General features: G+C 48.3%; 1 protein-coding gene across 2 annotated transcripts; it reads left to right on the forward strand.

Annotated features, from left to right (window-relative positions):
* Positions 1–404: 404 nt before the first annotated feature.
* LOC102903098 (apolipoprotein L3-like) lies at positions 405–23,738 on the forward strand. 2 transcript variants are annotated; one of them, XM_076556227.1, is made up of 4 exons: positions 405–645; positions 4,988–5,074; positions 19,139–19,271; positions 19,624–23,738. In XM_076556227.1, exons 2-4 carry the CDS (start codon positions 5,062–5,064, stop codon positions 20,477–20,479), a joined length of 1,002 nt encoding a protein of 333 aa, XP_076412342.1. In that variant the 5' UTR covers positions 405–645; positions 4,988–5,061; the 3' UTR covers positions 20,480–23,738. The 2 variants fall into 2 exon arrangements, with proteins under 2 accessions (XP_076412342.1, XP_076412341.1); XM_076556226.1 differs by lacking the exons at positions 405–645; positions 4,988–5,074 and adding exons at positions 11,623–12,070; positions 16,431–16,517 and having other exon boundaries at positions 19,624–23,736.
* Positions 23,739–24,167: the final 429 nt, after the last annotated feature.

A 24,167-nucleotide genomic window follows, 5' to 3' on the forward strand; every position in this document is an offset into this window, starting at 1 on the left:
CAGGTGCCACTGCTGAATACAGTAGCACCCCTGTCTGCATCAACAGACCCCAGGATAAAGGGCCATGTCAAGGTAGAGGAGAGAGAAATGTTCTGCTGGACTGCATGGACAGAGCAGGGTCATTTAGGGGGTGATCTACGGAGGTTCCCACAGTCTGTCATGCAGTTGTTTCTTCAAGTCCACAGAGAAGTCTCATTCAAGATATCAATGAGAAAGACTGGGAATGTAAAGCTAAGGTTGTTCCTCTCTGTGGGTCGTCCATGAGGGTAGGATTGTGGGTGGTTCCCTACAGGTGGCCATACGATTGTGTGGATTTGACCTTGCTCAGCAAAGGGAGACTTTCACTTTTGGTTGCTGGGTATAACCAGCAGGCAGCTGCTTCTTTTTTTTTTTTTTTTTTTTTTTTTTTTGGTTTTTCGAGACAGGGTTTCTCTCTGTAGCTTTGGAGCCTTTCCTGGGACTCACTTGGTAGCCCAGGCTGGCCTCGAACTCACAGAGATCCGCCTGCCTCTGCCTCCCGAGTGCTGGGACTAAAGGCGTGCGCCACCACCGCCCAGGCAGCTGCTTCTTATCGGGACACTGATGTGCAGCTAGTGAGCTGATGCACTCGGGAAGATTTCAGATCAGCCAGGGGAAGATTTTTAGGTAAGTTGGGGACCTCTTAAGCTCCCCTGCCTGCTCCTCCTCCCAGCCACTCTTGAACAGAAAGATGGTCAAGGTCAGACATCAGCCCAGGGCACAGAATAGACTTGCAGCTATGCTGGCTCTGATTGTCCCTCTCTCCCTCTCTGCCATAAGCACCAGAAAGGGTGGGAACTCTGAGAAGACATCACCAAGGTTCTCTGGGCTCTGCTGAAGTGCCAGTCTGCCTGAGACCTTGATAGCAGGCTCCCAGAGGACGGTGGCTGTTGTGGGTCCCCACTCCTTTGGAAATGGAGGGAATAAAGGGTGTAGGGGAAGGTAGACAGGCAACCCAGAGCTCACTGGTTCACATGTCCTATGCACTCTGAGGTTGGCACTGAGTAGCTATTGCTGCCACGATCAGATGGGACAAATGTTGACTGACTTGGGGGATTCAAGGTGTCCAAGAGTGATTAACGTTGTCTAGAGTGCCATCCTACAAGGCAGCTCAGGGTTTTGAAAGAAATCCACGGCATCAGTGAAGCTAAGAGTTTTCTATCTGAGGGGTTGTAGGGAAGGAAAAACTCACGTACTTTTTTGATGGTTCTTTTCTTTAATCTCTTGTGATGTTCTCTCTCATTGTTCCTTTGTTCCCTTTCCCTCTGCTGCTTAAATACTCTAACAGAATCTCTCAGGCAATACGAAGGCCATAAAAAGGTACTTTCCATTTCCCAAGTAAAGGATTATAGATAGAAACAAGTCCCAGGCCGGTGGCAGTGGCGCACGCCTTTATCCCAACATTCCTGAGGCAGAGCCAGGTGGATCTCTGTGAGTCTGAGGCCAGCGTGGTCTACAGATTGAGACCTGTGACAGGCACCAAAACTACACAGAAAAACCCTGTCTAGAAAAATAAAAAAAAAAAATTCCAGGCAGGGGAAAGGCAGTTCAAACTAACCGACAACTATGTAACAATTTTGAACTAACACTCTATAATTAGAAGTCATAAATTCTGATTTCATCTAAATTACAAAGTTGCCTGGTGATTGACAGGCTAAGGGTGTCTGGCCTCTCTAGTTCTTGGCCAGGTTACTGTATATCTTGTAATATCAGCTCAGCTGACATTTCCCACAAGACATGACCATAAGACCTAAAACTTAGTGAATTTTCTGCCCTGTGTTTAACTTCTGATTATCCAAGAACACCTGCAGTCCTCATTTGGGGCTACAGAGTCAAATTATTTTCTGTAGCCTTCACTAGTCAGAATTTATGTTCACAAATGGAGGTCAGGAATGGGTGCAAGAATTTAATCATTTTCCAGATAGAAATAACTGAGCTGTTTTTGTATTTACAACCTAGCTGTGTGTTCTTGCTTGTCTGGGACAGTTTACCTTAAAAACTATTAGCAAGGCATCTGGTCTAGTGAAAGGAATTTTAGCCAGCCTGGCTCCTACTCTAATATTTTCCTAAATCATAAATCTGAACTGTGATCTAAAGCAGCTCCAAAGTGTGACTCATAGGCCTCGTGTGGAGCAATAGGCCTTAGCTATGAAACATATCCCAGTTATTTATTTTTATACCCCAAAACTCTGTATCATTTAGACAATACAGCTGAAGGAGGAAATCATCTTTCTGACAATCCACAGAATATAAATGCCCAGTAGATCAGGGTGTTTTCCTGAGATAAACACACTACAATACAGGTAATGGGGGACTCCCCGCATACATATACATCCTATCAAATACCAGAGGAAAGCAAGTAAAGGTACAGCAGAAACAAATGACATTCTGGAGTCTGTATTCTCACAAGCCTTTTTTAAGTGAGACATTCCCATCAGAGAGTTTTTCTTCTGGTGAGCTGACACCTGAGCTTCAGTTGCCACCTGCTGTTGCTCTGACACAGCCATGGCCACTGGCAAGTTACGCCACACACCGTGTCTCTGAGCATGTGGCTGTGTGAAGCCCTGGGGAAATCTAGGTCTTGCTGAGGATTCTGTGAAGCAGACTGAGCAGGTGAGTGGCAGGACTGCCTCCCCAGCCTCTGCCCAGCCTGTGAGGGGTGGAGAAGGAAGACAGGCTGGCCTGTGTGTTTGGGTGGGTGGGGTACCATGTGGGGCAGGGCAGGACAGGTTGCACAACCACATCGTCAGCTCTGTGAACCCTGTAATTGCAAGGTCAAAGACCAGACCACAGGTGTGGTTAGAGGAGATTATCTCTGTGTCTATAAAAGCAGAAAGTCCTAGAAACTTTAAGACTATTATCTTTTTTAATGCACACCATTTCCTTGAATAGAGCTGTGTCCTCAGAAGCTAATGGCTTGGCGTCCAAAGAATGTCTCCAGAGGCCAGAGAGTGGCAGGTTGGGCACATGGAATGAGGCAGTCCTAGCTGGTCCTGGCACCACATAGGACTGGGTGGCATTTCCTGTGAGGAAGAGACTTAGCATAGTCCTGGAGTCCTATCAGCTGCTTGTGGAGGCTGAGAAAGGAAGGAATGAAGGGAGGGACTGCAGTAGGAAGAAGGCCCTCTGTCCACGGTGACTGGCCTTGAACTTGACACTGGGAGCTAACTAAAGATTCTCGGGTTCATGCTGTCCTGAGCCCTGTCTCCTTGCCCTAGGAAGATTTACCACACCCACAGGGAAGTGTGACTTACTGAGAGTCTCTATTCTACCCCACTTTGAGAGCTTGGCACTGCTAGGGAGGGGAGATGCCCAGCGTGGGCTTCCAGCTGGCCATCGGAAGGCAAGGGCAAGGTCAGCTACACGTCCTCCTGGCTCACATCCACAGGAAACCAATGCTAAGAGGCTCTGTGTGTTGCAGATTAGTGGGAGGGCTTAAGGCAAGCATGAAGGACAGCTGCACTTTCTCTCCTCTTTCCCTGATTTCTTTTGTGGTACTAGGTGTCAGCCCCAGGACCTTTGCACTGGACAAGGGCTTTACCACTGGGCTCTGCCACCAGCTCAGAGCCACACAGAAACAGGAAACTCAGAGTGTAGAGATTTCACCCAAGTATAAGATCACCACATATGCCAGTCTTTCTCTCTAGCAGCCTCTGGGGTCCTGTAGCCTATGAAACAGGACACAGGAAAGGGACACCAGCTCTCTTGTCATCTGGTGCCTTTAGCAAGAACTCTCACCATCAACCTCTTGTATCTGGATGCTCAGAACTAGGTCACTCAGTCACTGTGTTACCGACTCCAAGTCTGGACCTCATGTCTGGAAAAAACAAGGTCCAGAAGGAAGGGTAAACTTGGGGAGCATGGCCTCTACACTGGGTGGCCAGGCACCTGTAGCCCTCACAGTCACTGTCCTACTGGGGTTAATTAAGACCTTCAGCCAAACCTGGATTGGCCTGGGAATAGCCAGGGCAGCTGTGGGTAAGGGAGCAAAAGGAAGCTTTGGGTGTCCTGGCAGGGGTGCCTTGCCACTGCCTGGCTTCAGTCCTTACTCCCCACGTGACAGAAGCAGCAGGTTCTGAGTAGTTTGTGCTCTCCTGCCCAAAGGTGAAGGGACACTCCCATCATCAGTGAGCCTGTGGTGGTTATTCTAGGTGATGGCAGAAGCTAACCATGGAGATCCAAGACTGGACCAGGGCGGTAGGAAGAACCCACCATAGGATCAGGACGTTGAATGGGTGTCCTGGTGTGTGCGGGGGAAAGTGAAGGCTAGTTGTGTCCATTGCATCTGTGAAAATCCTGTCTGTAGACAAAAAGCAGGAGGTCAAGCTGTACTCAGCAAAGACTAGCACTCATTCTTTCTCTCTAAGGTAAAGTGCCTCCGTATGCTTGAGACTAGAGCAGCTTACTGTGCAGACCGGACTTACAGAGATAGGTATTGATGTAGTGCACAGTAGCAGGTTGGGGGGTCAGATGGACCAGGCACCAGCTTTTGTTTCTGGCCAGATCTTCTTGATGCACGGTAATAAGGCATCTTCATGCAGCAAGACTGTGCAAATTTACAGATTCAGGGTTTCTTCTTCTCTTCACTGTCATGAGCCCTAGCATGGCAGCCCAGACTCATGTACCATATTCCTTCAGTTAACATTGGCTATCATCATTGCTACACACGCAGTTCCCACCCTAGGTGCCAGAACATTTTTCCTCATCTCTCCAGAGAAGATAACTCCCTACTCATGGCTGTCTCCAGGTGATCTTCTGTTCCATGGACCCACCAGGACAGGAGGGCTCTGCTCTGGCTAGTGTGAGGGAAGAGTGAGGAGAGGCCTGGGACTGACCCTTACTCAGGAGAGCCAGGGCCTGTAACTCTTCGACCTTAGTTGCTCTGCTATCCAGAGAGAACCATGAGACACCAGCCTCCGTTGAGGCTGTCCCTACTCCATCTTAAAGTTGGGTTTTCTCTCCCTTTTAGCCAGGATTCACAGATACCTGTGAGAAGGACCTGAGACAGACCCCACATCTGCCGCCAGGGACCCAGCAGCCCTCATGGCCTCCAGAGGTATGAACTTCTCTTCTATGTTTCCTGAGTGTGGTCTGGAACCTTGGATCTCCACACTGAGAGCATGTTGAGTTCAGGATAGGAAAAGAGTCCACTAAATGGAGTAATGGGAGTCTCCCCTACCTGTGTATAAGGAGTCCTCTTCTTGGCTCTGTCTTGGGGGCATGCTCAGGGATCCCTTTCTCCCCCCTTTACCTCTCAGAGAGGTTAAGACAGCCTGAAAAAGTGGAGCACAGCAGGTCATGTGACTTACAAGTCTGAGGACAATCCAAACTCCCCACCACACAGGAAAACTCGTGTCTGGTGTCTTGTTCACACCAGGTTTCACATGCTTGGCTGTTCCTGTGAATAAGCCCTTCATCTCCTATAAAATCTCACTACAGTGAGTGTATGAGCAAGGGTTCCTGCTGCTGTAATCAGACACTGTGACCAAAGCAACCTCAGAGGAAGGGCTTTCTTTCACTTCCATTTCCACTTCATAGTTCATCAACAAAGGCTTTCATGTCAGGAACTCAAGGAGGTAAGGAACCTGTGGCAGGAGGTGATGCAGAGGCCATAGAGAAACGGTGCTCATTGGCTCTTTTTAGTTGTAGATCTGTATAATATCCAAATGGCAGAGTCAACATCAGTCTGCTTGAAGTCTCCTCTGCCAATATAATTAATCCAAAAAGTCTTCAATTTTGCCTCAGGCAGATTCATAGGACAGTGGCAGAAAGCAGACAGAATCTTTGTCAAAATATCACAGAAATGGTTTCTAGCCTGGTTGCTAAAATTATTCCCCTCTGAAACATCTTGAGCTGGACCTCCATGGACCACCTGATCTCAGCACTGTTGTCTTCCCAGCTCCCACTAGGAGGCCCCGTAACCCCCACTCATTATGCTCAACCACTCTCCTAGTCCTGAGCCCCAAAGTCTTCCACATTCATCAAAAAACATCATGGTCAGGCCTGTCACAGCAAGAGCCCACTCCCTAGTGACAGCTACTGTTTTAGTTCCCTTTCCATTGCTGTGCTAAGACACCGAGACTAAAGCAACTTATAGAAGAAAGTGTTTAATCTGGGCTTACAGTTTCAGAGGATGAGATCATGACTGTCATGGCAGCAGGCAGGAATGGACTGGAGCAGTAGCTGAGAGCTTCCACCTGATCCACAAACAGGAGGGGGAGATATGGAGGGAGGGAGAGGGAAAGGAGGAAGGGAAAGTGTAAGGATAATGTTCTTAGTTATGTCACTAGCCTGCAATGGCATCCCAGCCTACAAAGCAGGCATGCCCTCTGTGCCCGACCTCTCTTTCCACACTCTCTCCTTCCGTATTGTCCCCCCTCCATGCGGTCTCTCTCTCTCCCTCTCCCTCTCCCTCTCTCTCTCTCTCCCTCTCCCTCTCCTTCCCAATAAAGCTCTAGAAAGGTAACCATGGCTCATGACTCTTCCATCACCAATACATCCAGCACTCTCCTCCATTGGCATGGCCACCGCGGGCGGCGGCCAGCCACAAGCGCCACCACTTAACCAACATTTGGTGCCATTATAGACCACCAAGGACCTGCTGTGACCACTGCCGCTTGCCGCCTCTTCTCCCATTCAGCGAGACAGGGATATCGTGAGCGCACATGCGTCCCTCGCCTCCGCTGGACCCCCACAGAGCTACCATTACTGCTATCGCCATGATTCTTCACCACAGTGAGAAAGTCCGCCGTTCTTGCGGCTGTAGTCTGACCTATATTCTTTGTGACGGACACCCGGGGGTTTGTCCTCAGGTGTGCTGGCAACGGCAGGCACATTTTCGCTCCTGACAAGGGAGTAAATGGTGTCTCGGACCACTGTGGACCAACTGCAGCACAGCCGCATCCCTTCCCATCCCTTGACGAAGAGGACGGGTAACTTGAGCTGATTCATAGATCTCTCTTCACTCCTTGGGGATGCCCAAGATTGGAGTCTGATCCCCGTTTGTTATTTTAATTTTTTATTTTTCTCTCAGCTACAGCCATGGGACAAAGAGGCAGATACATTTACCACTTACATTGGTGGATAGGGGCGGGTACCTGTAAATCTGGTCACATAACAGCTTTGTGGGAACTTCTGCCAACAATGGGCAAAAACCATAGAAAAAAGGGGCAGGTATTGGTAAATCTGGTGGCATAACAGCTTCGCTGTACTCATAAATCTGGCTGCATAACAGTGTGGTGGGAACTTCTGCCGGTGAATGGGCAAATGAAAGAGTTACTTTATCCCCAAGCTTTCTTAAAGCTCTCAACCCTTCTTCCTCCCCATTTATGTCTCTGCCATGTACAACCTTTTCTGTCTGACTTCCGCCGGCAGTGGGCGGGCTCACATGGGCGGGCTTGGGCGGCTTCTATGACTCTCGCCCTAACTCACCTTAACTCCACCCACTCATTCTCAAACTGCCTTGAGAGACACAGACAGGTCTGTGTAGTGGCTAAAATCCATACAAATAAATTTACAGTTGTCAGGATGACTCTTAAGTCAAAAATCAGCTTATAGCCTCAGACAAGTCTTCCAAAAGGATCGGTTTATAGTTTGCCTCCTGGCAGATCTTCCTAAAGCTGTCCTTATACCATCAATCATCAGGGAAAAAAATTCAGGACACAGAGTAAAATCCGTTTCTTGTTCCCCAGACCTCCCCAACTAAAACTTAAGCATCTGGAAAGCAAGGGTCCTGACCCAACAGGCAAAAGAGTCATCTGTGGCATTTAAGGTGTGCCAGGGAAAAGATAAAAGCCCCAAAACAAAATTGCCAAGTGCTGGCACTCACTGACTCCCAAAAGCTGTTGGGTCCCTGTTTTATGTGAGGGAAAAGGCCACAGGATGGCCTGCCAGGCCATCAACAGCCTTGTTTGAAGTGCCACCTAGAAGCTGGGTGGTGGTGAGCACACCTTTAATCCCAGCACTCCGGAGGCAGAGGCAAACAGATCTCTGTGAGTTCGAGGCCAGCCTGGTCTCCAAAGCGAGTTCTAGGAAAGGCACAAAGCCACACAGAGAAACCCTGTCTCAAAAAACCAAAAAAAAAAAGTGCCACCTAGAAAGACAAAGAGTCAGCTGACTGCCCCTAGGTACCAAGACACATGGGTACATCAAACTAAGACCTCCAGCAGACCTAGGCTTGGCTACAGACATGGCACAGAACCCAGAATGCAGCAGAGAAGTGATCCGTTTCTTTCCTTCTGGACACCAGGGCCACTGACTTGGTCCTGGGAGTTTTGGGATGCCACCTCTTTTTTATTGTCGGGTACAGAGGACAGCCTTACCACCTCACCAGATTTAATTGCACTTTCAGAGTTACTTAGTGAGAAAAGATTTCCAGCTAAGGTAAGAGCTCATTGTTTCACTCCAGATCCACTGCCTGTGTTTCTCACGTGCATACAGACAGGGTCCTGATCTTTGCCTTGTCCCTAATTTCAAAAAAAGTAAGTTCTCATGCACCACAAGCTTTTCTCTTCCTAGTTCCCTGTTCTAACTCACTGTTCAGCCAATGATACAGGACCACCACAGAACTGGAGTCCAGAAATCATCAAGTAAGAACTGTAACAGCTAAAGGTATTTACACCCCCAGACCCAAAAGCATCTGGGTGCTATAAAAAGACTTTAATATAAACATCTATTACTGTGAGATGCTTTTAACAATTGATCACCTATCTCCTGGATACCGAACTAGTAAAGGAAACAGGTGCTTTAAAATACTCTGTCTCTAATAAAGCTTAACATATTTCAAAATCCATCTGGACAGGCTGGATCTACCTCAGATAAATGTCAACATAAAATAATATTCTTTTCTCTTTCTTTTCTATGTCACCAACATCTTGTCAGAGAGAAGGTTCCCAGTCACAGCCAAGAGGGATACATGTCTCCAGAGCAAACAGATGACGGACAGCATCCCACAATGCCTGTCTACCTCAGAAGACTCCCCAAAGTGCCATCTGATGTCCAACAGTCAGCTGGAAGCAGCTTTTGAGAAAAATGATGCCCCTATTCCCATCTACCTGCTTTTTTTTAAAATAATAAGCGAAAGTCTAGGATGTAAGGATTCTGTCTTTAATTACATCACTAGCCTGTCCCAGCCTAAAAAGCAGGCGTGCTCTCTGTGCCTGCCCTGTCTTTCCACACTTTCTCCTTCCGTGTTCTCCCCTCTCAGTGTGGTCTCCCTCTCCCTCTCCCTCTCCCTCTCCCTCTCCCTCTCCCTCTCCCTCTCCCTCTCCCTCTCCCTCTCCCTCTCCCTCTCCCTCTCCCTCTCCCTCGCCCTCGCCCTCGCCCTCTCCCTCTCCCTCCCAATAAAGCTCTAGAAAGGAAACCATGGCTTGTGACTCTTCAGTCAATAATACATCCAGCAATCTCCTCCGTCGGCATGGCCGCCACTTAACCAACAGAGAGAGAGAGAGAGAGAGATTGAGAGAGAGCGCTAACAAGGCCACAGTTCCCAAAAAGATCCACCAAGGGGAGACCAGGCATTCCAATATATCAGCCTATGGGGGCCATCCTCATTCAAACCACCACATTAGCCTTACTCTTCCTACAAGCAAATAGTTCTGACATTGCAAATTCTGTTTTCTTTGACCTGCTGCCTTTATCCAACAAACTAATGTCACAACCCTGTGAGGAGGAATTGAAAGTCCCATTCACTGGCTCTGGTGCCGGTGTTGACATGTAAGAGCCACGCAGAGGGAAGTCACTTTGCAAAGTTGTCACTTTCTGAGACTAAAAGAGATACCCTTCAACTGTTCAGAGCAGAAGACATTTCCTTTCATTGCACAGCACCATGACACCTCCCTGGTGTAGGAGTCTCCCAGCTGCCATACCCTGATCCCTCACACTGAGGGCTTGAACCAAGGACCTAATTTTTTCTCAGTTCTGAAAGCCGAAGTCCACAGTGAAGGAATGGCAGGTTGGCTGTGGTGAGGACACTCTTCCTGGTCTGTAGCAGCAGCCTGCTAACTGAGAGTCTGCGCACAGCCTCTCCTGTGTGCATGGGGACAGAGAGGCGGGAAGGGACCAAGTGGAGGAAGGACACACAGACACAGAGATCAGTGATGACAGGTAAGTAGATAGATCAGCAGTCCTCAATCTGTGGGTTTCAACCACTTTGGAGGTTGAACAACCATCTCACAGCATCAGGAAAGACCATCAGGAAACATAGATTTTTTTTTTTTTTTTGGTTTTTCGAGACATGGTTTCTCTGTGTAGCTTTGTGCCTTTTCCTAGAGCTCACTTGGTAGCCCAGGCTGGCCTCAAACTCACAGAGATCCACCTGGCTCTGCCTCCCGAGTGCTGGGATTAAAGGTGTGCACCACCACCGCCCGGCAGGAAACATAGATATTTACATTATGATCCATAACAGTAGCAAAAGTACAGTTAAGAAGTAGCAATGAAAATAATTTTATGGTTGGGGGTCACCACAACATAAGGAACTATATTAAAGGGTCACAACATTAGGAAGGCTGAGAACCACAGAGAGAGAGAGAGAGAGAGACAGAGAGAGAGAGACAGAGAGAGAGAGAGAGAGAGAGAGAGAGAGAGAAGACATTATACATATGATATCTATTCTTTTTGTTATCAGTACCACACTCTCATGGATTAGGGATATATATTTGTGACATTACCTCTCTTTCCAAAAGACACATCTCTAAAATCATTTGCTGTCATAAGGGTATCTTTCCCTTGCCGCCACCACCACACCCCAGACTAAGGATGCAGTACCAGTTATCCCAATCTCATCTCTCAGGACTGGCTTGCCGAAGCCCCTGTCTACAGTGTCAACTCTACTGTGCTGCCCAGCCAAGGTGCAGGGCTCATTCTTGAAAGTGCTGCAGCTGGTGAGGGATTGGATAGCTCCCCCACCTATTGCAGGTTGTTAGGGGTGAGGAGAGAAGAGCAATTTTCTCTTATGCATGCCACCACGTGGCAGAGAAGAGGGGTGCAACCTGCTCTCCCACCTATTCTTATGCCTTCAGGGCCACCTCACCCATGACCCTGCAAACAGAGTCAGCTCTATTGTGCTGCCCAGATGAGGTGTAGGACCCTTTCTCCTGAGTGTTTCAGCCAGTATGAGGCAGGACCAGTTTCCTAGTGTTGCAGCCAGTGAGAGGCGGGGAAAACTCTGTACAGCCCTATCCTCTGGGGCTTCAGTGGAATCAGTAGCCATGGACATCAACACAGACCATGGCTGTAACAGGGCCATGAACCTTTCTCTGAGAGGCTGGATGGGGATGACCATCAAGCCCCAAGGACATATGTATGGGATGATGCCCACTGTAATGCAAAGGTCATTTGGTCCCTGTGATCCAGCCTTGTATAAATTTCCTTCTGCCTGGAGCAAAGCAGGACTGCTCCACAGCCATCAAGCTATGTCAGTTTATAGACAGGAGGAGCCAGAGTGGACTTTGACCTCAAGTACTCTAGGAGCCAAAAGAGGAAGAAGGAAGGAGTCTGCCTTGGAGGATATCGAGGGCTTCTGAGAGGATGCAATGTATAATGGTTCCAGATACAGAACAGGGGCTAGAGGCAGAAGCCATGTAAGCAGATTTCCAGGTACCACTGCTGAATACAGTAGCACCCCTGTCTGCATCAACAGACCCCAGGATAAAGGGCCATGTCAAGGTAGAGGAGAGAGAAATGTTTCGCTGGACTGCATGGACAGAGTAGGGTCATTTAGGGGGTGATCTACGGAGGTTCCCACAATCTGTCATGGCAGTTGTTTCTTCAAGTCCACAGAGAAGTCGCATTCAAGACATCATTGAGAAAGACTTGGAATGTAAAGCTAAGGTTGTTCCTCTCTGTGGGTCGTCCATGAGGGTAGGACTGTGGGTGGTTCCCTACAGGTGGCCATACAATTGTGTGGATTTGACCTTGCTCAGCAAAGGGAGACTTTCACTTTTGGTTGCTGGGTATAACCAGCAGGCAGCTGCTTCTTATCGGGACACTGATGTGCAGCTAGTGAGCTGATGCACACGGGAAGATTCCAGATCAGCCAGGGGAAGATTTTTAGGTAAGTTGGGGACCTCTTAAGCTCCCCTGCCTGCTCCTCCTCCCAGCCACTCCTGAAGAGAAAGATGGTCAAGGTCAGACATCAGCCCAGGACACAGAATAGACTTGCAGCTATGCCGGCTCTGATTGTCCCTCTCTCCCTCTCAGCCATAAGCACCAGAAAGGGTGGGAACTCTGAGAAGACATCACCAAGGTTCTCTGGGCTCTGCTGAAGTGCCAGTCTGCCTGAGACTTTGATAACAGGCTCCTAGAGGACGGTGGCTGTTGTGGGTCCCCACTCCTTTGGAAATGGAGGGAATAAAGGGTATAGGGGAAGGTAGGCAACCCAGAGCTCACTGGTTCACATGTCCTATGCACTCTGAGGTTGGCACTGAGTAGCTATTGCTGCCACGATCAGATGCGACAAATGTTGACTGACTTGGGGGATTCAAGGTGTCCAAGAGTGATTAACGCTGTCTAGAGTGCCATCCTACAAGGCAGCTCAGGGTTTTGAAAGAAATCCACGGCATCAGTGAAGCTAAGAGTTTTCTATCTGAGGGGTTGTAGGGAAGGAAAAACTCACGTACTTTTTTGATGGTTCTTTTCTTTAATCTCTTGTGATGTTCTCTCTCATTGTTCCTTTGTTCCCTTTCCCTCTGCTGCTTAAATACTCTAACAGAATCTCTCACGCAATACAAAGGCCATAAAAAGGTACTTTCCATTTCCCAAGTAAAGGATTATAGATAGAAACAAGTCCCAGGCCGGTGGCAGTGGCGCATGCCTTTATCCCAACATTCCTGAGGCAGAGCCAGGTGGATCTCTGTGAGTTTGAGGCCAGCGTGGTCTACAGAGTGAGACCTGTGACAGGCACCAAAACTACACAGAAAAACCCTGTCTAGAAAAATAAAAAAAAAAATTCCAGGCAGGGGAAAGGCAGTTCAAACTAACCAACAACTATGTAACAATTTTGAACTAACACTCTATAATTAGAAGTCATAAATTCTGATTTCATCTACATTACAAAGTTGCCTGGTGATTGACAGGCTAAGGGTGTCAGGCCTCTCTAGTTCAGGGCCAGGTTACTGTATATCTTGTAATATCAGCTCAGCTGACATTTCCCACAAGACATGACCATAAGACCTAAAACTTAGTGAATTTTCTGCCCTGTGTTTAACTTCTGATTATCCAAGAACACCTGCAGTCCTCATTTGGGGCTACAGAGTCAAATTATTTTCTGTAGCCTTGACTAGTCAGAATTTATGTTCACAAATTGAGGTCAGGAATGGGTGCAAGAATTTAATCATTTTCCAGATAGAAATAACTGAGCTGTTTTTGTATTTACAACCTAGCTGTGTGTTCTTGCTTGTCTGGGACAGTTTACCTTAAAAACTATTAGCAAGGCATCTGGTCTAGTGAAAGGAATTTTAGCCAGCCTGGCTCCTACTCTAATATTTTCCTAAATCATAAATCTGAACTGTGATCTAAAGCATCTCCAAAGTGTGACTCATAGGCCTCGTGTGGAGCAATAGGCCTTAGCTATGAAACATATCCCAATTATTTATTTTTATACCCCAAAACTCTATCATTTAGACAATACAGCTGAAGGAGGAAATCATCTTTCTGACAATCCACAGAATATAAATGCCCAGTAGATCAGGGTGTTTTCCTGAGATAAACACACTACAATACAGGTAATGGGGGACTCCCCGCATACATATACATCCTATCAAATACCAGAGGAAAGCATGTAAAGGTACAGCAGAAACAAATGACATTCTGGAGTCTGTATTCTCACAAGCCTTTTTTAAGTGAGACATTCCCATCAGAGAGTTTTTCTTCTGGGGGGCTGACACCTGAACTTCAGTTACCACCTGCTGTTGCTCTGACACAGCCATGGCCACTGGCAAGTTATGCCACACACTGTGTCTCTGAGCATGTGGCTGTGTGAAGCCCTGGGGAAATCTAGGTCTTGCTGAGGATTCTGTGAAGCAGACTGAGCAGGTGATTGGCAGGACTGCCTCCTCTGGCCCTCCCCAGCCTCTGCCCAGCCTGTGAGGGGTGGAGAAGGAAGACAGGCTGGCCTGTGTGTTTGGGTGGGTGGGGTACCATGTGGGGCAGGGCAGGACAGGTTGCACAACCACATAGTCAGCTCTGTGAACCCTGTAATTGCAAGGTCAAAGACCAGACCACAGGTGTGGTTAGAGGAGATTATCTCTGTGTCTGTAAAAGCAGAAAGTCCTAGAAACTTTAAGACTATTATCTTTTTTAATGCACGCCATTTCCTTGAATAGAGTTGTGTCCTCAGAAGCTAATGGCTTGGCGTCCAAAGAATGTCCCCAGAGGCCAGAGAGTGGCAGGTTGGGCACATGGAATGAGGCAGTCCTAGCTGGTCCTGGCACCACATAGGACTGGGTGGCATTTCCTGTGAGGAAGAGACTTAGCATAGTCCTGGAGTCCTATCAGCTGCTTGTGGAGACTGAGAAAGGAAGGAATGAAGGGAGGGACTGCAGTAGGAAGAAGGCCCTCTGTCCACGGTGACTGGCCTTGAACTTGACACTGGGAGCTAACTAAAGATTCTCGGGTTCATGCTGTCCTGAGCCCTGTCTCCTTGCCCTAGGAAGATTTACCACACCCACAGGGAAGTGTGACTTACTGAGAGTCTTTATTCTACCCCACTTTGAGAGCTTGGCACTGCTAGGGAGGGGAGATGCCCAGCGTGGGCTTCAGCTGGCCATCGGAAGGCAAGGGCTAGGGCCAGCTACACGTCCTCCTGTCTCACATCCACAGGAAGCCAATGCTAAGAGGTTCTGTGTGTTGCAGATTAGTAGGAGGGCTTAAGGCAAGCATGAAGACAGCTGCACTTTCTCTCCTCTTTCCCTGATTTCTTTTGTGGTACTAGGTGTCAGCCCCAGGACCTTTGCACTGGACAAGGGCTTTACCACTGGGCTCTGCCACCAGCTCAGAGCCACACAGAAACAGGAAACTCAGAGTGTAGAGATTTCACCCAAGGATAAGATTACTACATATGCCAGTCTTTCTCTCTAGCAGCCTCTGGGGTCCTGTAGCCTATGAAACAGGACACAGGAAAGGGACACCAGCTCTCTTGTCATCTGGTGCCTTTAGCAAGAACCCTCACCATCAACCCTTTGTGTCTGGATGCTCACAGCTGGGTCACTCAGTCACTGTATTACCGACTCCAAGTCTGGACATTATATCTGGAAGAAACAGGGTCCAGAAGAAAGGGTAAACTCGGGGAGCATGGCTTCCACACTGGGTGGCCAGGCACCTGTAGCCCTCACAGTCACTGTCCTACTGAGGTTAATTAAGACCTGCAGCCGAACCTGGAGTGGCCTGGGAATAGCCAGGGCAGCTGTGGGTAAGGGAGCAAAAGGAAGCTTTGGGTGTCCTGGCAGGGGTGCCTTGCCACTGCCTGGCTTCAGTCCTTACTCCCCACGTGACAGAAGCAGCAGGTTCTGAGTGGTTTGTGCTCTCCTGCCCAAAGGTGAAGGGACACTCCCATCATCAGTGAGCCTGTGGTGGTTATTCTAGGTGATGGCAAAGGCTAACCTTGGAGATCCAAAGCTGGACCAGGGCAGTAGGAAGAACCCACCATAGGATCAGGGCTTTGAATGGGAAGCTTGAAGGAGTGTCTAGGTGTGTGTGGTGGAAAGTGAGGGCCAGTTGTGTCCATTGCATCTGTGAAAATCCTGTCTGTAGACACAACGCAGGAGGTCAAGCTGTACTCAGCAAAGACTAGCACTCATTCTTTCTCTCCAAGGTAAGGTGCCTCCGTATGCTTGAGACTAGAGCAGCTTACTGTGCAGACAGGACTTACAGAGATAGGTATTGATGTAGTGCACAGTAGCAGGTTGGGGGGTCAGAGGATGGACCAGGCACCAGCTTTTGTTTCTGGCCGGATCTTCTTGATGCACCATAATAAGGTGTCTTCATGCAGCAAGACAGTGCAAATTTGCAGATTTAGGGTTTTTCTTCTATTCACTGTCATGAGCCCTAGCGTGGCAGCCCAGACCCATGTACCATATTCCTTCAGTTAACATTGGCTATCATCATTGCTACACACACAGTTCCCACCCTAGGTGCCAGAACATTTTTCCTCATCTCTCCAGAGAAGATAACTCCCTACTCATGGCTGTCTCCAGGTGATCTTCTGTTCCATGGACCCACCAGGACAGGAGGGCTCTGCTCTGGCTAGTGTGAGGGAAGAGTGAGGAGAGGCCTGGGACTGACCCTTACTCAGGAGAGCCAGGGCCAGTCACTCTTCGACCTTAGTTGCTCTGCTATCCAGAGAGAACCATGAGACACCAGCCTCTGTTGAGGCTGTCCCCACTCCATCTTAAAGTTGGGTTTTCTCTCCCTTTTAGCCAGGATTCACAGATACCTGTGAGAAGGACCAGAGAGAGACCCCACTTCTGCCGCCAGGGACCCTGAAGCCCTCATGGCCTCCAGAGGTATGAACTTCTCTTCTATGTTTCCTGAGTGTGGTCTAGAACCTTGGACCTCCACACTGAGAGCGTATTGAGTTCAAGATAGAAAAAAAGTCCCCAAAATGGAGTAATGGGGGTCTCCCCTACCTGTGTATAAGGAGTTCTCTTCTTGGCTGTCTTGGGGGCATGCTCAGGGATCCCTTTCTCCCCCCCTTTACCTCTCAGAGAGGTTAGGACAGCCTGAAAAAGTGGAGCACAGCAGGTCATGTGACTTAGTGACAACCCCCAAAGTCTGAGGACAATCCAAATTCCCCAGCACACAGGAGAACACTGTCTGTGATCTTGCTCATACCAGGTTTCACATGCTTGGTTGTTCCTGTGAATAAGCCCTTCATCTCCTATAAAATCTCACTACAGTGAGTGTATGAGCAAGGGTTCCTGCTGCTGTAATCAGACACTGTGACCAAAGCAACCTCAGAGGAAGGGCTTTCTTTCACTTCCATTTCCACTTCATAGTTCATCAACAAAGGCTTTCATGTCAGGAACTCAAGGAGGTAAGGAACCTGTGGCAGGAGGTGATGCAGAGGCCATAGAGAAACGGTGCTCATTGGCTCTTTTTAGTTGTAGATCTGTATAATATCCAAATGGCAGAGTCAACATCAGTCTGCTTGAAGTCTCCTCTGCCAATATAATTAATCCAAAAAGTCTTCAATTTTGCCTCAGGCAGATTCATAGGACAGTGGCAGAAAGCAGACAGATTCTTTGTCAAAATATCACAAAAATGGTTTCTAGCCTGGTTGCTAAAATTATTCCCCTCTGAAACATCTTGAGCTGGACCTCCATGGACCACCTGATCTCAGCACTGTTGTCTTCCCAGCTCCTACTAGGAGGCCCCGTAACCCCCACTCATTATGTTCAACCACTCTCCTAGTCCTGAGCCCCAAAGTCTTCCACATTCATCAAAAAACATCATGGTCAGGCCTGTCACAGCAATAGCCCACTCCCTAGGAATAGCTGCTGTTTTAGTTCCTTTTCCATTGCTGTGCTAAGACACCGAGACTAAAGCAACTTATAGAAGAAAGTGTTTAATCTGGGCTTACAGTTTCAGAGGATGAGATCATGACCGTCATGGCAGCAGGCAGGAATGGACTGGAGCAGTAGCTGAGAGCTTCCGTCTGATCCACAAACAGGAGGGTGGGGTGAGGGAAGGAGGCATGGGGGAGGGAGGGAGGGAAGGAGGGAGAAAGGGAGGGAGGGAGGGAGGGAGAGAGAGAGAGACAGAGAGAGAGAGAGAGAGAGAGAGAGAGACAGAGAGACAGAGAGACAGAGAGACAGAGAGAGAGAACTAACTGGGAATGGTATCATCTTTTTGACAACTCACAGGCCATCCCCAGTGATATGCCTCCTCCAACAAGGCCACAGTTCCCAAAAAGATCCACCAAGGGGGGACCAGGCATTCCAATATATCAGCCTATGGGGGCCATCCTCATTCAAACCACCACACTAGCCTTACTCTTCCTACAAGCAAATAATTCTGACATTGCAAATCCTGTTTTCTTTGACCTGCTGCCTTTATCCAACAAACTAATGTCACAACCCTGTGAGGAGGAATTGAAAGTCCCATTCACTTCTCTGGTGCCTGTGTTGACATGTAAGAGCCAGGCAGAGGGAAGTCACTTTGCAAAGTTGTCACTTTCTGAGACTAAAAGAGATACCCTTCAACTGTTCAGAGCAGAAGACATTTCCTTTCATTGCACAGCACCATGACACCTCCCTGGTGTAGGAGTCTCCCAGCTGCCATACCCTGATCCCTCACACTGAGGGCTTGAACCAAGGACCTAATTTTTCCTCAGTTCTGAAAGCCAAAGTCCACAGTGAAGGAATGGCAGGATGGTTGTGGTGAGGACACTCTTCCTGGTCTGTAGCAGCAGCCTGCTAACTGAGAGTCTGCACACAGCCTCTCCTGTGTGTTTGGGGACAGAGAGGCGGGAAGGGACCAAGAGGAGGAAGGACACACAGACACCGAGATCAGTGATGACAGGTAAGTAGATAGATCATCAGTCCTCAGTCTGTGGGTTTCAACCACTTTGGAGGTTAAACAACCATTTCACAGGAGTCACCCAAGACCATCAGGAAACACAGATATTTACATTATGATCCATAACAGTAGCAAAAGTACAGTTAGGAAGTGGCAATGAAAATAATTTTATGGTTGGGGGTCACCACAACATGAGGAACTATATTAAAGGGTCACAACATTAGGAAGATTGAGAACTACTGAGATAGATAGATAGATAGATAGATAGATAGATAGATAGATAGATAGATAGATATGACATTATATATATATATAGTATCTATTCTTTTTTTTAATCAGTACCACACTCTCATTGGTTAAGGATGTATATTTATGACATCACCTAATCCTTATTACCTCACTTTCTTAATAATACATCTCTAAAACTAGTTGCTGCCATAAGGCTTTTTATACATGAATTGAAGGTTACAACTCATTCCCCAGCACTGCTGACTCCATCAGGTACCCAGTGGCAGATGCTGAATACCTTGGCTGTTAAATACCGTACACTTTTTGGAATTTAAACTCTTCCATGCTGTCCTCAGACCTCATTCTGTTTCTTTCCTAGTGTTGAGGAGGAGACACTTCATCCAGGAAGTCACTGAGTATCTGCAGGACTCAGCAAGCAGAAGAGACCTGCAGCTCCTGTTGGCCAAAGATGAAGCCTGGAAGGTGTTGGTGACAGAGGCTGAATTGTCCAGGTCATCTCCATGGGACCCCCAGAATGTCCCCAGTTTTGCTCTAATCCTGCATCCCTATGCTCATCTAGAGTCCCCACTGGGCAAATATTTAGAAGTAGAGGCTTCTTTGTCATGGGCATGTCACTAATGTGTGTCTTCACATGACTTCACACACTGACACCTATGGACTAAGAACCATGGAGTGCCTGTGATCATCAATGTTCCTTGTGGAATGCAGAGTCCTGCATGTAGTGAAATACCTTCCCATTGGTTCTATGACACTAAACACTGTGATGTGAAGGAGATAGGTCGTGGGGGCCCATCCTACAGTCAAACAAGCCTTCTTCCTGATGCGCTGACCTCTTCTTTACAGGGATGAGGAAGCTGAACTGTGTAAGGCTCTGAAGCTGCTCCTAGAGCTCCCAGGCCTGGAGGACAAAGAGCGGTTTCAACGAGAGCTGCAGGACAGGAAGAGGTTTCTAGAAGCTTTTCCTGAGTTGAAAGGGAAGCTGGAGGGAAACATTAGGAAGCTCCGAGCTCTGGCTGACCATCTTGACCAGGTGCACAGGGGCTGTACCATCTCCAATGTGGTGACCAACATCACCAGCGCTGCCTCTGGAGGCCTGGGCATCCTGGGTATAACTCTGGCTCCTGTGACAGCAGGGGGCAGTCTGCTGCTCTCAGCCACTGGGTTGGGGCTGGGGGTGGTGGCTACTGTGACTGGTGCTGCCACTGTAGTTGTGGAAGAAACAAGCAAGTGGTCAGATGAGGCTGAAGCCAAGCGCCTGATGTCAGACACCATGGACATGATGAAGAAGCTTCTTGTCCTGGGAAAGATTGCATTTAAACTTGCTATAAGCGCCTATGGTCTCTGCAAAAAATTGAAAACCTTGGGACAAAACATCCGCGCCATTAGAGCAGCCAGAGCCAACCTTCACTTAGTGGCAGATGCCAAGCTCCTCGTGACAACTGGAGGAATCCCTGCCCAACGAGCTAGTCAGCTGCAGAATGTCTTTGAAGGCACTGCTCTGGCAATGACTAAAAAAGCCAGAATCAGAGGGGCCACTGTTGCAGGTGTCTTCCTTGCGCTGGATGTGTATTTCCTTTTAAGGGACTCAATGCATTTATACGATGGAGCAAAATCAGAGTCGGCCGAAGAACTCCGGGCCCTGGCTCAGGAGCTGGAGGAGAAGTTGTCGGAGATTGCCCAGATTCACAAGACCCTCTAGGTGCCTGTGACAGCCTCCTCCAGGTACATGGAGGTCTGTGGAGATGATCCAGACAGATTAGAGGCACCGAGAAGTCTTGTTAGAGGAGGAATGAGGTAGTTAGTTTTAACTGTCATCTTGACACCACCTAGAATCATGTCAGAAGAGAGTTTCAGTGAGCGATTGTCTAGCTTGAGCTGTCCTGTGGGCATGCTTGGGAGTGATTTTTCTGCATGACTCTAAATGAGGTGGGTAAATTCCTCCACCAAAGGGGGCACTATTCTCTGGGTATGGGTTCTGAACTGTATAAGGGAAAGCAGGCTGAGCACTAATAAGCATGAATGCATGAATTCATTTCTCATTACTCTGGACCGTGGATGCACTGTGGCTATCTGCTTTGAGTTCCTGCCTTGACTTCCTCACAATGATGGACTACAGACAGCCAGGGACTGTAAGCCGAGGGACTGGCTTCTGTCAGGTATTTATCACAGCACCAGAAGTGAAGGTTGGAAAGCAGAGAGTGTGGGGCTGAGTCCACAGAACCAAGTGTTGAGGTGTTTGTCATTCTGTGTCTCACTGTAGAGTTAATATGGACGGCCTGAGCGTCAAAGAAAGATGTGACAGCAGCCTGAACCGAGGGACCAGAGCGGACTAGAGATGGGCGAATGGGTCTAAAACCACACAGTGGGGTCTGTGGGTGTGAACAGAGAGGGCTGTGCAGGAGCAAGTAATGAGAAGCCAGGGAAACAGAAGGGCTGGAGTAGGAGGCTCCACGTCCTCCCTCCCCACAGGACGATGTGCTCTGAGCCACAGTCCTTTCTGTCCAGCATCAGCTGCACCAGCTCCCCCTTTGACCATCAGGCAGCTCCCATACGATGATGGAGATGCTGAGGATGGTGCTGAGGATGGGGGTGGTGACTGCACAGTGGGTAGAGCTCTTGACAAGTCGCCAGCCCATGAAGGGGACAGGGTGACAGGACAGACCAATGAAGTTAAAACTATTCTCCATGTGTGGGCCTGGGTCAGTAGTTGACTTGAGGAGAGAAAGGAAGCTGTGTTTGAGTAAGAGGTCAAACAAGTTGTGGGATGGATATATTAGCTAGTTTGGGATCATGAGACTGAGCCTGTGATCCTTGGAAACTCAACTGAAGAAGAGGAGGTAGGGGAGAGATACCTCAAATCCACTGACTCTGCTTACATGGTATCCATAAATTTGGTTAAATAAATATTGCTGACCTCTGGGGGAAAATGTAATAAGAAACAACCAGCAGCACAAGAGATGGTGGCATGCGACCAAACCGGCGACAGCGTCCGCATGACCCAGCTGTAATCTTTATTTTTATCTTTAAAGAGTAAATTTAATTGGGGAAAGCCAAAAATCTCTCAACCCAAAGGACAGGGTTTTACATCTCAAGGCATCTCCTAATTAATGTCTACAGATTGTGAGTCATTTTCACAGAAGATACCTTTGTACAAGTTTTACATATATTCAGGAGCTTAAATCAACCCCTGTTTTATTTTAACAGAGTAGGAGAGTGGGACAGAACCACTTTCTCTTGGATGCAATTATCTGCAGAAAAACAAAGAGGACAAACTACCTTTCATTGTCCATGACCACATTCAACCCCGGGTCTCTCACTAAAAGCCCACTCTCTAGCTACTGGCCATCAAGTCCACTGGATCAGCGGTTTGCTGTGCCCACTGCAGCAGCACACTAAACCAACGCTCCTGCACAGTAGGCTTAGGGCTCACACTGGAGACCAGGGAACCATTTCCCTGCAGGCTCCCTGACTTCCTGCAACAGGAACAGCTGCCATCTTTGGAGCTGGTGCCTACAGCGGTGCACATCAAAGCACACAGGTCAAGCTGCAGTGTTGCCAAGGAAACCAAGACCTTCAAGCGTTCTTCCCATTATTGTCTACTCTGGAAGGAAGTCATGAAACCAACTCTCCTAAGCAGAAAACCACACACCGTCTAGGTCACATGATAGACCCGAACACTGGTGTGCGATTCCAGCAAAGGAACTTATAGTATTGTGGGGTAGACACCAGAGAGGACTACTCAGACACAGGTTTGTGCCAATAAGAAGTCTTTATGGGCCAGCCAGTGACTACACTGGGTGTTCAAGATCCCAGTGTAGCACTGAGCCTTTCTCAGGGTGAGCTTTTAAGCACAAAAACCATATCCTGGGATGACATTCTTCAGTTAGAACAGTTAACCAGGAGCAGAACTACAGAAGTAAAACAGCAAGGTTAGTACATTTAGGGACTTTCTGAGAACTAGAGACTTTGATAGATTAAGTCTTTGTTTCCATTTTGTCAGGGGATGCTGTCTACATGCTGAGTTTTATGACCTGAATGGTGGTGCTTCCATCATGGAGTCAATTGTGCTAAGGTCTGGAGGCCTTTTACAGTAGACACCTGAAAACACCCAAGTCAAGGTTGAGGAACTGCAGCTCAAATCCCCCTTTTTACACTCTATTCACCACCCCAGTCCATCAGCTGAGATACTCTGACCTCTAGAGGGGAGGGCAGTAGGAAATGGTGGACAGGACCAGAAATCAAAGATGTCAGAGATGATTCCCTTGAGAAAAGCAGTGACTCCTCAAGCCATGGCTTCTGGTGGATGAGATGAAATGCTTTTGAGTTCCCCCAACTTACATGTCCCCAGCCCCTCTGGACCTGTGGTCCAGTTCTGGCTCATCCAGCTGAGGCTGCAGCTCGTCTTGCCCTCTCTGTTGCTGCTCTTCCGTTTTCTTCTCCAGCAACTGGGTCAACTGTCTTTGCTCCTCTACAGAATCCACTCAGCTGGACCAGGAAGTGCTGAAAGAGGAGCCTTCTTCCTCAGGAGTACTCTGAGGCTTTTGACTCAGGTTGGGTCACGTGGGGAGACCTCTATCATCACATCTATAATCATTCAGAGAGAGAGAGAGAGAGAGAGAGAGAGAGAGAGAGAGAGAGAGAGAGAGAGAGAGAGAGAGAGAGATCATCTCTGGGGCTCCATACCCTGTCATCCTGTCTTTCTTACTGGTCTCATGGTGGCTCCTGACTCCCCTGTAGTCATCACCCTACAGTATCCACTACCAAATGCTCCTCTTCCTCTGCCTGTCAAGGAGTCATAGCCTCAGTCATGGTCTCTGCAGCCCCTGGAATCATGTCAATCTCAGGCCCATTGTCATCCATATTCTGGCTAATGCTCATCATAGTACCCTGATGACAATGCTAGTACCCAAATTCCCATCCTAGTACCCAATGTCCATCCTAGTACCCCAGTGCCCATCCCAGTACCCAATACCCATCCTAGTACCCCAATACCCATCCTAGTACCCAATGCCCATCCTAGTACCCAATGCCCATCCTAGTACCCAATGCCCATCCTAGTACCCCAAAGCCCATCCTAGTGCTCAATGCCCATCCTAGTGCTCAATGCCCATCCTAGTGCTCAATGCCCATCCTAGTACCCAATGCCCATCCTAGTACCCCAAAGCCCATCCTAGTGCTCAATGCCCATCCTAGTGCTCAATGCCCATCCTAGTGCTCAATGCCCATCCTAGTGCTCAATGCCCATCCTAGTACCCCAAGGCCTATCCTAGTACCCAATGCCCATCCCAGTACCCAATGCACATCCTAGTGCCCAATGTCCATTCTAGTACCCAGTGCCCATCTTAGTACCCCAAGGCCCATCCTAGTGCCCAATGCCCACCCTAGTG

Source organism: Peromyscus maniculatus, chromosome 20, assembly GCF_049852395.1.
Source record: "Peromyscus maniculatus bairdii isolate BWxNUB_F1_BW_parent chromosome 20, HU_Pman_BW_mat_3.1, whole genome shotgun sequence".
Taxonomy (NCBI): Eukaryota; Metazoa; Chordata; class Mammalia; order Rodentia; family Cricetidae; genus Peromyscus; species Peromyscus maniculatus.

Excerpts from the sequence above, each read along its gene's own strand:
- LOC102903098 (XM_076556227.1), top strand. Across the intron at positions 19,272-19,623 it reads ACAGAGGCTGAATTGTCCAG|GGATGAGGAAGCTGAACTGT; the intron begins GTCATCTCCATG and ends TCTTCTTTACAG.